The sequence below is a fragment of the Electrophorus electricus genome, chromosome 6 (assembly GCF_013358815.1).
Source record: "Electrophorus electricus isolate fEleEle1 chromosome 6, fEleEle1.pri, whole genome shotgun sequence".
Lineage (NCBI taxonomy): Eukaryota > Metazoa > Chordata > Actinopteri > Gymnotiformes > Gymnotidae > Electrophorus > Electrophorus electricus.
This window is the reverse complement of record NC_049540.1, coordinates 452,501-465,000: the sequence shown is the minus strand read 5'-3', so window position 1 is coordinate 465,000 and position 12,500 is coordinate 452,501. Positions and strand designations below refer to the sequence as shown.

Here is a 12,500-nt window from a genome sequence, read left to right as displayed (position 1 = left end):
CCGGTTTCAACCTACTGTTTTTCATTAGCCAGTTAAATAAGGCAACATTTGAGTTTCGAAACAGGTAATATGGCCATAGGTCCGTGAACCTTTAGTCATTAGATTTCAGAACCAGTACTGAAAAAACGGGAAGACGGGTCAGTTCTGGTTTTTGGTTGTGTTGATGTCTGTCTGAAAAAGGGAAACAGCTTGGTTTCACCAACTAATCATAAAGTCAAAATACCAACACACCAAAATGCTCCCTGTACTTTTCATGACTTGGTTTTCCGTTTCTAATCCTAAAGTATAAAAATAAAAATCGACCCCTTATTTTTAATTTATGCACTGAATCGGAAACGAAAGAAATGAGTAACAGTTCTTTTTTTATGCTCAAGAAAAAAAAACCAAGAATTCGCCCGAATTTTCGTTATGCTGTTTATGTTAACAGAACCAACAAAATGTTCAGTTTTTGATTGCTAATTGTGGGTGGGCCTAAAGCACTGGTTGTATGCCTGTGGTAAATGTGGGTTCTGAAAGTTTAGTTATGAATTCTGCAGGTGCAGTTGTTCATTTTGGGAGGCTCAATAATGACTTGTGCACATCCAGTTGTTCATTCAGTTGATTTATTAACTGATGAAGAGATGTATGAGGTTCTGCTGTAAATTGACTGTATGCATGTGCTGAACATATGCATGTATGTTTGAGAGTGTGTGTGTCTGCACAACTTAAATTATGCACGTGTTTGTAGTTTGTATTTCAGCAGCAAGTAGCATCCAGTTGATTTTAGTGAATCAAGAGTATTTGTACTTTTCATACACAGTGATTCACATAAAGCAATTAAATAACAAGCTTTGTCCAAAAAAGAAAGTAATTGCACAGTTAAATAAAACTATTGATTTAAATAGAACAGATAACACAATTAAATACCATAAAAAGTGTCAAAATAAAACTCCTGAATATATGAAGAATTGACAAATACATTTCGAATCAAGAAATGAAAGTGTAATGTTGAACATGTAAAGTGCAGTGTAATGTTGAACATGTAAAGTGCAGTGTAATATTGAACATGTAAAGTGCAGTGTAATGTTGAATATGCAAAGTGCAGTGTAATATTGAACATGTAAAGTGCAGTGTAATGTTGAATATGCAAAGTGCAGTGTAATGTTGAACATGTAAAGTAAATTGCAGTGTAATGTTGAACATGTAAAGTGCAGTGTAATGTTGAATACATAAAGTGCAGTGTAATGTTGAATACATAAAGTGCAGTGTAATGTTGAATATGCAAAGTGCAGTGTAATGTTGAACATGTAAAGTAAATTGCAGTGTAATGTTGAATACATAAAGTGCAGTGTAATGTTGAATACGTAAAGTGCAGTGTAATGTTGAACACGTAAAGTGCAGTGTAATGTTGAATACGTAAAGTGCAGTGTAATGTTGAACATGTCAAGTGCAGGCACAGGAAAATGAGAGGATTTTCAGCTAGGACTTAAATCCAGACTTACTTACCATCAGGAAGATCGGGTCCATATTTTGAAGGTAGTCCATATTCTTGCTTTGTTACTGATTTGATTTGACTTCTGAAGTTCAGATTCAAATGCACTATTACATCCAGGTGTCTGACCTGGTCATTAGTCTTCAGAGCTCTGGTGTCAAGGTGAGCACTGAGCCCTTGTCCTTTACTACCAAATATAATCACTGCATTTTATTCATTCTCCTCTCATCTATTTATTTATTATCTCTAGGTACAAAGAGCAGATAGAACCGTAGTCATTTGGGAGAGAGCTGGATAAATGCCTAATGTCTACATAGCTATAAGCTATTTTACTGTTTTAAGGATTGGCTTAGTGGAAACATATATACATTTAACAAGAGGAACCCAAAATTAGATCCTTGTGGGACACCAGAGGACAGAGGAATCTCAGGACTTTCACTGAGATTCAGGACGGTTTCTGAGATTCAGGATGTTCACTGAGATTCAGGACTTTCACTGAGATTCAGGACGGTTTCTGAGATTCAGGACGGTTTCTGAGATTCAGGATGTTCACTGAGATTCAGGACTTTCACTGAGATTCAGGACGGTTTCTGAGATTCAGGACGGTTTCTGAGATTCAGGATGTTCACTGAGATTCAGGACTTTCACTGAGATTCAGGACGGTTTCTGAGATTCAGGACGGTTTCTGAGATTCAGGATGTTCACTGAGATTCAGGACTTTCACTGAGATTCAGGACGGTTTCTGAGATTCAGGACGGTTTCTGAGATTCAGGATGTTCACTGAGATTCAGGACGTTCACTGAGATTCAGGACTGCCAGTGGCCTGCCTTTAGAGTATGCTATGAGAAGGACTTGTTCAGAGTCCTGCTTCTTCCTGCAGTTTGTCTGCGAGGACATTATGACTGACAGCGTCAGTCACAGCAGAGACGTTTTACTGCTGTTCAGACAGACGTCATTCAGGTCAAACTCAGTGCGCTGATATGGCCAGGCACCCTACTGAAAGACGTCATCATTTTCATTTAGGAATTTGCTTTACTGATTGTGGACAACATTCTCAATGATCTCTTACCTATGCATGTGAGATTTGAAATGGCTGTATATTTAAGCGTGACACATCTATATTACTGTTTTATGAGAGAGGCTTAATCACATCAGGGGAAGATGTCTGAAAGTAGACATGCTTTCTGAACTTCAATAAATGTACTACAGAGGGAAGGCATGGCCTGTGTCAGCAAGCAGAGGGCATGGTTTTGGAGGGGTGGGGTCGAGGGGGGGGTGCTGCTAGCATAGCGACTTTAATAAAACCCAAAAGCAGGACATGTTGGCATGGACATATTACACTTCAGCACACGCAATTATCAACAGAACCTAGTTAATAAAGCTGACCTATTTCATCTAGAAATCTGTCATTTAAATTAATATTTTACTCACCAAATTTGGCACCTATTTGCAGTATTTGAGTCTGGGGTAGTGCACAGAAGGCAACAAAATTCCTCTTTCCTCTTTTTGGGAAGGAAAGGCTGTGCTGACCACCAAGAGCTGAAGTTTTTTCTCTCTTTGGTATTTTCACACTGTTGCAGTCAGTTGTTCTGCAGTCAGCCGGTGAATAAAATTTTATTAATCAGTGGAACGCAACTACTGGTTCACTCCAGAAGGGTGACAGATATGTGTCTGTCCAGGTGTTCTTCCAGATGGAGGATCTGAGAAACCCATCTGACTGGTCTAAAACTGGACACATCTGTCTGAGAAACCCATCTGACTGGTCTAAAACTGGACACAACTGTCTGAGAAACCAATCTGTCTGGCCTAAAACTGGACCCCTCTGTCTGGTCTAAAACTGGACCCCTCTGTCGGGTCTAAAACTGGACCCCTCTGTCGGGTCTAAAACTGGACCCCTCTGTCGGGTCTAAAACTGGACCAGTCTATCTGAGAAACCCATCTATCTGTCCACTCCATGGTTTGCACTTCTTCTTCATAACCTGTGAGCTAGCATCAATGCAGTGGGAAAACCATTTAATTTCTGCATTCACCAGACCTTTTGTGAAAAAATGAATATTAGCAGAGTGTTCCATTTTTTGAGTAGCAAATTGTCTCCAGTGACGTGTGAGCAATGTGCTTATTACACTTTTAACTGTGGTAACTGTATATATGAAAGTATATCATAAATGTGCTTAGTACACCTTTAACCGTGGTAACTGTATATGTGAAAGTATATCATCAATGTGCTTATTACACTTTTAACTGTAGTAACTGTATATATGAAAGTTTACCATCAATGTGCTTATTAAACCTTTAACCGTGGTAACTATATATGTAAGTTTACCATCAATGTGCTTATTAAACCTTTAACCGTGGTAACTATATATGTAAGTTTACCATCAATGTGCTTATTAAACCTTTAACCGTGGTAACTATATATGTAAGTTTACCATCAATGTGATTATTACATTTTTAACCATGGTAACTGTATTATGTGAAAGTATACAATCTGTTTTAGACTCACCATTCTGTGTTACGTGCGACATTGGATGTATCACTGCATGTGGAATCAATCTGAACACTTTTGTTGGTGTCAGTTTCACAAGCAACATTGATTTGAACACTGAGCATTGCAGTGCTGTACGTTCAGCTGCTATTTGCTGCTACATGACTTAAATGATGTAAATCTATACAACCTTTATTGTATAGATTTGGACGCAGCCCAACTGAATTGTGTGCATTTACATGTGTAGAAATGACATCATGCACGTTTGTCTCTCTGTTTGTGCGAGAGTGCACAATGTAATATCTTCATGTATTTTGTGTGTGTGTGTGTGTATATATGTATCTGTGTGTGTAAGTGCATGTGCCAGTCTGTGTGTGTATGTGTATATGAGCATTTGTGTGTGTGTGTTTGTGTTTGTGTGTGTGCATACACACACGTGTATGTATGTATGTGTGCATGTGTGTGCACATGCGTGTGTGCATGAGTGTACATGCGTACGTGTGTGTCCGTGTGTGTGTGTGTTCATGGGTGTACGTGTGTGTGTATGTGTGTGTGCATGTGTGCACGCGCGTGTGTGTACATGTGTATGTGTGAGTGTGTGTACATGTGTACGTGTGTGTACGTCCTATTCATGGACTAATTGCTGCCAGAAGTCATCGACAGAACGGAAGTGCTCATGAGTGTAAGAGCATATTAAACTGAAGGGGACACACACACACACACACACACACACACACACACACACACTGCTGCACTGTGTGTCATACCGTGCTTCAGGTTCCTGGCTCATATTAGGAAAGTAAAAGGCTGATCTCCATGTCACAGTGGAGAGAAACTCCACCTCCATCCACCCAGAGAGACGTCACACACAGAATCGCGGTCTAAACTGACAGACTGAAGCAGAAGAGTTTGACCCTGGCAAGATTTCCTAAAGTGTCTAGAAGGATTTTGTGATATATGGTGTTGAATCCAGCTGTGCAGAGCAGCTAGGCGAGCGAAGATTGGAGATATTGAATGCCTGAGGTTAATCAGACATTATCCTTGGTGACTCCATCAGCCTCCCTTAGATGTAGGGTAATCAGACATCATCCTGTGTGACTCCATCAGACTTCTGTAGGTGTAGGTTAATCAGACGTCAGAGTTGCTCCACCACCAAGCTCACTACCACACAGCTTCCACTGTCGTGAGGGGGCCAGTGGGCTCAAGTATGAGGAAGATGACATTTCCATTTACAGCATTTAGCTGATGCTTTTATCCAAAGCGACTTACAATTATGACTGAGTACAACTTGAGCAATTGAGGGTTAATTGAGGGTTTCCAATTACAACTCAAGTACCTTAACCACTGAGCTACCACTGCCCACATGAGCACAGGTATATGCACTAACACACTAATGCACCAACACACAAATGCACTAATGCACTAGTGCACTAGTGCACTAACACAAGAATGCACTAACATACTAACACATGCACTAACGCACTAACACACTAACGAAAGTACATCTAGTAAATCTTGTCTGGAAACAGTCTCCTGTGTTTAAGGTTTTGTTTTGTTTTGTTTTGGAAAGACTAATTCCAAAAGGAGATGACTCCACCTGTTATTCCCTCTGGAAATCCAGACAAGGACAACAGGACAGGTCGGGAATCTTAGGCCGTTCCAGCACTGCTGTTGCATAGCGATAGCTGGCACCATTCCAAACGGCGGAGCTGAAAGTTTGGCCTCCCGCTGAGGGTGCCGTAGATCACAGTGTGTCATTTGTATTATCTCACAGCTGATGTCTTCTGAGTTCATTTCACTCACTTAATTGCATTTTGTCCAAGGAGGCACAGCCCTTGAGTCTTGGACTTAAGCCTCATTGTTTTCAGAGGCCTGCTAACTGTTCATGGAACCTTGCAGCCAGTAACCATTTACAGGGACAGCAAGCTGTCCCAGCATTCCCCCAGCTGTTTGTAGACTTGTTTGTTGGTTACCGTGGTAACAAAGATTTATCTGGAGAAGCCTGACCCTGCGTTATGTGCCGTGGAGGATGTGTGTGTTTCTCTCGCTGCATGTTTAAAAGTTTCCACGTGGGAAATGACAAACATACACATTAATTAGAGGAAGATGTCAGTGTAAAAGTAATAGGTCTGAAGTCCTGACATCCTAATTGGTCTGAAGTCCTGATATCCTAATTGGTCTGAAGTCCTGACATCCCATTTGGCCTGAAGTCCTGACATCCTAATTGGTCTGAAGTCCTGACATCCCGTTTGGTCTGAAGTCCTGACATCCCATTTGGCCTGAAGTCCTGACATCCTGATTGGTCTGAAGTCCTGACATTCTGTTTGGTCTGAAGTCCTGATATCCTGATTGGTCTGAAGTCCTGACATCCTGTTTGGTCTGAAGTCCTGACATCCTGTTTGGTCTGAAGTCCTGGCATCCTGATGTTGAGTCCAGTCCCAAATCTGAACTCTAAACGAGCCATTAGTGCTTACTGACATGACAAAGAAGTAGAATATTAAAATAACATAAATCATGAATACTATAAAAATGTTCTTAAAATGCCAAGCTTGTTATCTCTGGGAGCTTTTTCCTGTTCTGTCTCCTGTTCCCAGCAAACAAGCCCTAACAGGCACTGTGTGAGCACCATGGACCAGGGCAAACCCACACCCTCCACACTCTCCGTCCAACTGGTTGCTAGGTGATAGAGGTAAACAAAGCTGACAAGCATCTCTATGTCTAGAGTATCATAGAGCTGAGCTACCCAAACCACCTGTAGTACATCACCACGGCAACCAGCATCACTTAAGAGACAGGGAAGACAGGTCTAAAGACTCCTCCGTACCTGCACCAGATGGAGGTGTGAGCTCTGACCACCTGTATGTACAGGGTCCTGCTGTCTTCACAAACACACTGAACACACACCTCTTCAAGAAGCATTGAATGATCCAGTCACTTCAGTATTCCACCAGAATAATGTATTTCCCTTGTGTGTATTCCCTCCAACAGGTGTGTAGAGTAACAGGGTAGTACTTCAGTATAAGGGCTCTTCCTTGGGTCTACAGAAACAACTAAGCACTATTGTACAAGTGGCTAATAAAGGCTTTAAATGTGAATGTATACTTTTACTTGTGTGTATTTATTTGCTGTATTTCACGTGTGTATTCATTTTTCCTCTGTGTTTATTTCTTTTGTGTATTTGTGTACTTTTTCTTGTGTATATATATTTTCTTGTATGGATTTATATTTTGTGTGTTTCTCTTATGTGTAATTTTTTCCTGTATTTATTTCTTGTTTGTATTTGTTTATTTTTTCTTCCATTCTGTTTTTCTGAAAGTGCTTTTGTAAGTCACCCTGGACAACAGTAATTTATGTAGCTGCTTATATAAGTGTATATATAGTTTAGGGTCACTATGAAACTAAGCAGTAAAAAAACCTGTGATTTACAGTTTAGCCAATATATAATAATATATAATAATATATAACAATATATAATATTATATAATATAATAATATATAATATATAATATTATATAATAATATATAATATATAATACTATATAATATATAATATTATATAATAATATATAATATTATATAATAATATATAATAATATATAACAGTGGGGTTCCTCTCCACTCCTTACCTTAGTACCAGAGGAATTACATGCATGGCACACATGCATGTATGTGTGTGTGCGTGCGTGCGTGCGTGTGTGTGTGTGTGTGTGTGTGTGTGCGTGCGTGCGTGCGTGCGTGCGTGCGTGTGTGTGTGTGTGCGTGTGTGTGCACACGTGCCTGCGCCTTTGTGATTGTGTGCGCATGTGTGTTTTTCTGAGTCACCCCACCATCTTCAGGCCAGTCTAAGCTCACTCTGTGTGTGTGTGTGTGTGTGTGTGTGCTTTAACTTTGTATCCGAGTGTTGTATTGAGAGCGGTTTATCACAGCAGGGAGATCTACAGTCTCACCCCAGTAACTGAAGTACTAATAATATTCACTCTTCATTTTAACTGACACTTGAAACATGCCATTGCACCAAATCAGCTCAAACACACTCTGTCAAAGCTGGTGTCTCTGTTTATCTATTTTCACTATTCTCTCTTGTCTCTTCACTTCCCTTCATCCCCCTTTCTCTTTCTTCACCCCTCTCTCTCTCTTCATCCCCCTCTCCCTCCCCCCCCAGGGCTGGACGATTGTCTGCTGCAGTACATGTGGATGTTTGAGCGTGAGCAGGTCTCAGGGGAACAGATCCTCCACATCACTCACCAGGAGCTGGAGGAGCTCGGTGTTACACGCATCGGCCACCAGGAGCTCATCCTGGAGGCCGTGGACCTGCTATGTGCACTGGTGAGTCTGTGTGCGTGTCTGTGTGCGTGTCTGTGTGTGTGTGCGCGTGTCTGTGTGCGTGTCTGTGTGTGTGTCTGTGTGTGTGTGCGCGTGTCTGTGTGCGTGTCTGTGTGTGTGTCTGTGTGCGTGTCTGTGTGTGTGTCTGTGTGTGTGTGTGTGTGTGTGTGTGTGTGTGTGTGTGTGTGTGTGTGTGTGTGTGTGTGTGTGCGTGTGTGGGTAGGTGTGTAGGTGTGTGTGTGTGTGTGTGTGTGTGTGTGTGTGTGTGTGTGCGTGTGTGGGTGTAGGTATGTGTGTGTGTGTGTGTGTGTGTGTGTGTGTGTGTGTGTGTATGTGTTTGCGCAAATTGTGCAAAACAAAATTTTACCTGCTACAGACAGTAGTGAATCTAGAGTCTGCTGGGGCTCTCTGCAAAAACTATGCTGTGTGCTGTGTTAGGGTCAGTAGTGAGTGTGTCTGTGTGCCTGTGTGCACGAGAGTGTTATGGTCAGTAGTGAGTGTGTCTGCTGTGGGATGTGTTAGGGTCAGTAGTGAGTGTGTCTGTGTGCTGTAGGCTGTGTTAGGTTCAGTAGTGGGTGTGCGTCTATGTGCTGTAGATTGTGTTAGGGTCAGTAGTGTTTCTGCGTCTGTGTGCTGTAGGTTGTGTTAGGATCAGTAGTGTGTGTGTGTCTATGTGCTGTAGATTGTGTTAGGGTCAGTAGTGTGTGTGCGTCTGTGTGCTGTAGGCTGTGTTAGGGTCAGTAGTGAGTGTGTCTGTGTGCTGTGGGCTGTGTTAGGGTCAGTAGTGAGTGTGTCTGTGTACTGTGGGCTGGGTTAGGGTCAGTAGTGTGTGTGTGTCTGTGTACTGTAGGTTGTGTTAGGGTCAGCAGTGAGTGTGCGCTGTAGGCTGTGTTAGGGTCAGTAGTGTGTGTGCGTCTGTGTTCTGTAGGTTGTGTTAGGGTCACTAGTGAGTGTGTCTGTGTGCTGTAGGCTGTGTTAGGGTCAGAAGTGTGTGTGCGACTGTGTTCTGTAGGTTGTGTTAGGGTCAGTAGTGAGTGTGTCTGTGTGCTGTAGGCTGTGTTAGGGTCAGAAGTGTGTGTGCGACTGTGTTCTGTAGGTTGTGTTAGGGTCAGTAGTGAGTGTGTCTGTGTGCTGTAGGCTGTGTTAGGGTCAGTAGTGTGTGTGCGTCTATGTGCTGTAGGCTGTGTTAGGGTCAGTAGTGTGTGTGCGTCTGTGTTCTGTAGGTTGTGTTAGGGTCACTAGTGAATGTGTCTGTGTGCTGTAGGCTGTGTTAGGGTCAGAAGTGTGTGTGTGACTGTGTTCTGTAGGTTGTGTTAGGGTCAGTAGTGAGTGTGTCTGTGTGCTATGGACTGTGTAAAGATCAGTAGTGTGTTTGTCTGTTACTGGGAATTAGACACAGCATGAATAAACAGTCAAGAAACCTGCAACTAACAAACTACAAATAAACACACACACACACACACACACACACACACACACCTACACTTTAACCCCGATGAACTTTCCCCTCCAGAACTACGGGTTGGAGACTGAGAGTCTGCGCTCTCTCTCTCACAAGCTTAATGCCTCTGCCAAGAACCTCCAGAACTTCATCACTGGCCGTCGCCGAGGGGGTCACTATGATGGCAGGGCATCACGGAGACTGCCCAATGACTTCCTCACATCTGTGGTCGACCTGATAGGAGCAGCTAAAAACCTGCTGGCGTGGCTGGACAGGTAAGCTGGATTCTCTCCATGAACTGAGCTGAACTCACACATGTGAGTCCAGGAAGGGAATGTCGAGTGACTATCACTCTGAACCCTTTTTAATAAACACAATTTTAATAGCGTGATGCTGGTGTGAAATCAAGCCTTGTATTGGCTCAAATTCAATGGAATGAAGTTGAACTGACAGTCTTAGTGACCAAAAGAGCCCTTAGCTGAAATGAACTGAACTGAAGTAAAATGAACTGAACTGAATTAAAGTGAACTGAAGTAAAGTGAACTGTACTGAACTATAGTGATCTGAATTGTGCTGGATCGTGTTAAATTGTGCTGGATCATGTTAAATTGCATTGTGTCTATGATACAGATGGTACCACAGGGGTATTGACATGTAGCCTAACACATAAAACACACACATCACACACCCAATTTCACACAACAACACCACATACACCACTTACCACATGCCACACAAATACAAAACACATCTCACACACACACATACACACACACACACACACACACACACACACAAAACACCACATAACACACACATCACATACAAACCACACTCAACACACTCACCACACACATTACCACATACCACATACAACAGACACCACACACATCACACATGTACCGTATACACACAAGCTCAAATCCAGCTCATAACCCTTCACATCCAGCTCAAACTCCTCAAATCAAATGGGAGTTAAATTCCCATTCAGAGCTGACTAACCTGGCTTCACTAACACCCCAGGAACCAATGTGTTATGCCATGGAAAAGTTTTATGTTATGCTACACTACAGCACTGTTATGGGAGTTACGTTACACTGTTATGGGAGTTATGTTACATTATGTAAATGTTTCTAGAGTTGTTATGACAATATTATGGAATATTACAGGAATGATATGACCTGTACAGGATCAGTGTTGCATTGTGGAAATGTTATGAGAGCTATGTTATGCTATGGGAATACAGTGGGAATTCATTATTCAATGGGAATTTTATGTTATACTATGGAAATCAAGTTCAAAACACCATGAAAGACTCAGAACTCCACCCGCACTGATTCATGACTGTCAATTAAAAAAAATTATTGTAGCTGAAGAAGACCTCTCAAGAAACACTATATTAACACCACTTTATTAACATCACTCTAATAACGCCACTCTATTAACAAGACTCTGTTAACACCACTTCAATAACACCACTTTATTAACACCACTCTGTTAACACCACTACAATAACACCACTTTATTAACACAACTCTATTAATAACACTTTATTAACACCATTTTACTAACACCACTTTATCAATACAACTCTATTAACGCTGCTTTATTAACACCACGTTATTAACACCACTCAACTAACATTGTTTTATTAATACCATCTTTAACACCACTCTACTAACATCACTTTATTAACACCACTCTGTTAACACCACTTTATTAATACCACTACTAAACACTGATTTATTTCTGTAACACTACTTTATTAACACCACTTTATTGCAAAAGTGCAGACAGCAAACATAACAGAAGCTTAACTAAATAGGGGACAGGGGAAGATAAACACTACAATGACCAAAAACTAAAAAGCACCCTAAACACACACAAAAACCCACTAACAACATATTAAACATTTAAACATAAAAAAAATTTACAGTCTGTGTGGAGGCGCAGGGTATCCTGGGAGTCCTAGCCCCGCCCTGCCGCGCCCTGCCCCGCCCTGCCCTGCCCCGCCCCTCAGGATTAGTAGCAGGTGTAGCCAGCACCACATCTATATTTGGTAGTGTAGGTTATAGAGTATTAGTGTACTCATTTCTGTGCGTGTGTGTTTGTTTCATTTGCAGGTCACCGTTTGTCAGTGTCACTGAATATTCGGTGCTGAAGAACAACATTGTCCAACTCTGTCTAGAGTTAACCACTATAGTACAACAGGTGTGTAGAGTTAACCACTATAATACAACAGGTGTGTAGAGTTAACCACTATAGTACAACAGGTGTGTAGAGTTAACCACTATAGTACAACAGGTGTGTGTAGAATTAACCACTATAGTACAAGTGTGTGTAGAATTAATCACTATAGTACAACAGGTGTGTGTGTGTAGAATTAACCACTATAGTACAACAGGTGTGTAGAATGAACCACTATAGTACAACAGGTGTGTGTAGAGTTAACCACTATAGTACAACAGGTGTGCAGAGTTAACCACTATAGTACAACAGGTGTGTGTGGAATAACCACTACAGTACAGCAGGTGTGTAGAGTTAACCACTATTGTACAACAGGTGTATGTGTGTGTGTGTAAAGTTAACCACTATAATACTACAGGTGTGTGTGTGTGTGTGTACAGTTGACCACTATAGTACAACAGGTGTGTGTGTGTGTAGTTAACCACTATAGTACAACAGGTGTGTGTAGAATTAACCACTATAGTACAACAGGTGTGTTTGTGTATGTGTGAGTGTGTGTGTTGTATAATGGATATTATCTGTGTTTGTAAGTG

General features: G+C 41.5%; 1 protein-coding gene across 2 annotated transcripts in view; it reads left to right on the top strand.

Moving 5' to 3' along the window:
- si:ch211-26b3.4 (connector enhancer of kinase suppressor of ras 2) overlaps positions 1–12,500 on the top strand; it is a 34,323-nt gene that overhangs the window by 993 nt on the left and 20,830 nt on the right. For both annotated transcript variants that reach the window (XR_004776134.1, XM_035526776.1), the window contains exons 2-4: positions 8,119–8,282; positions 9,793–9,995; positions 11,844–11,931. Coding sequence is in view for 1 of the 2 variants with exons in the window: in XM_035526776.1 (XP_035382669.1) it covers positions 8,119–8,282; positions 9,793–9,995; positions 11,844–11,931 (455 nt within the window). In the remaining variant the exon portion in view is untranslated. The remainder of the gene's footprint in view (positions 1–8,118; positions 8,283–9,792; positions 9,996–11,843; positions 11,932–12,500) is intronic.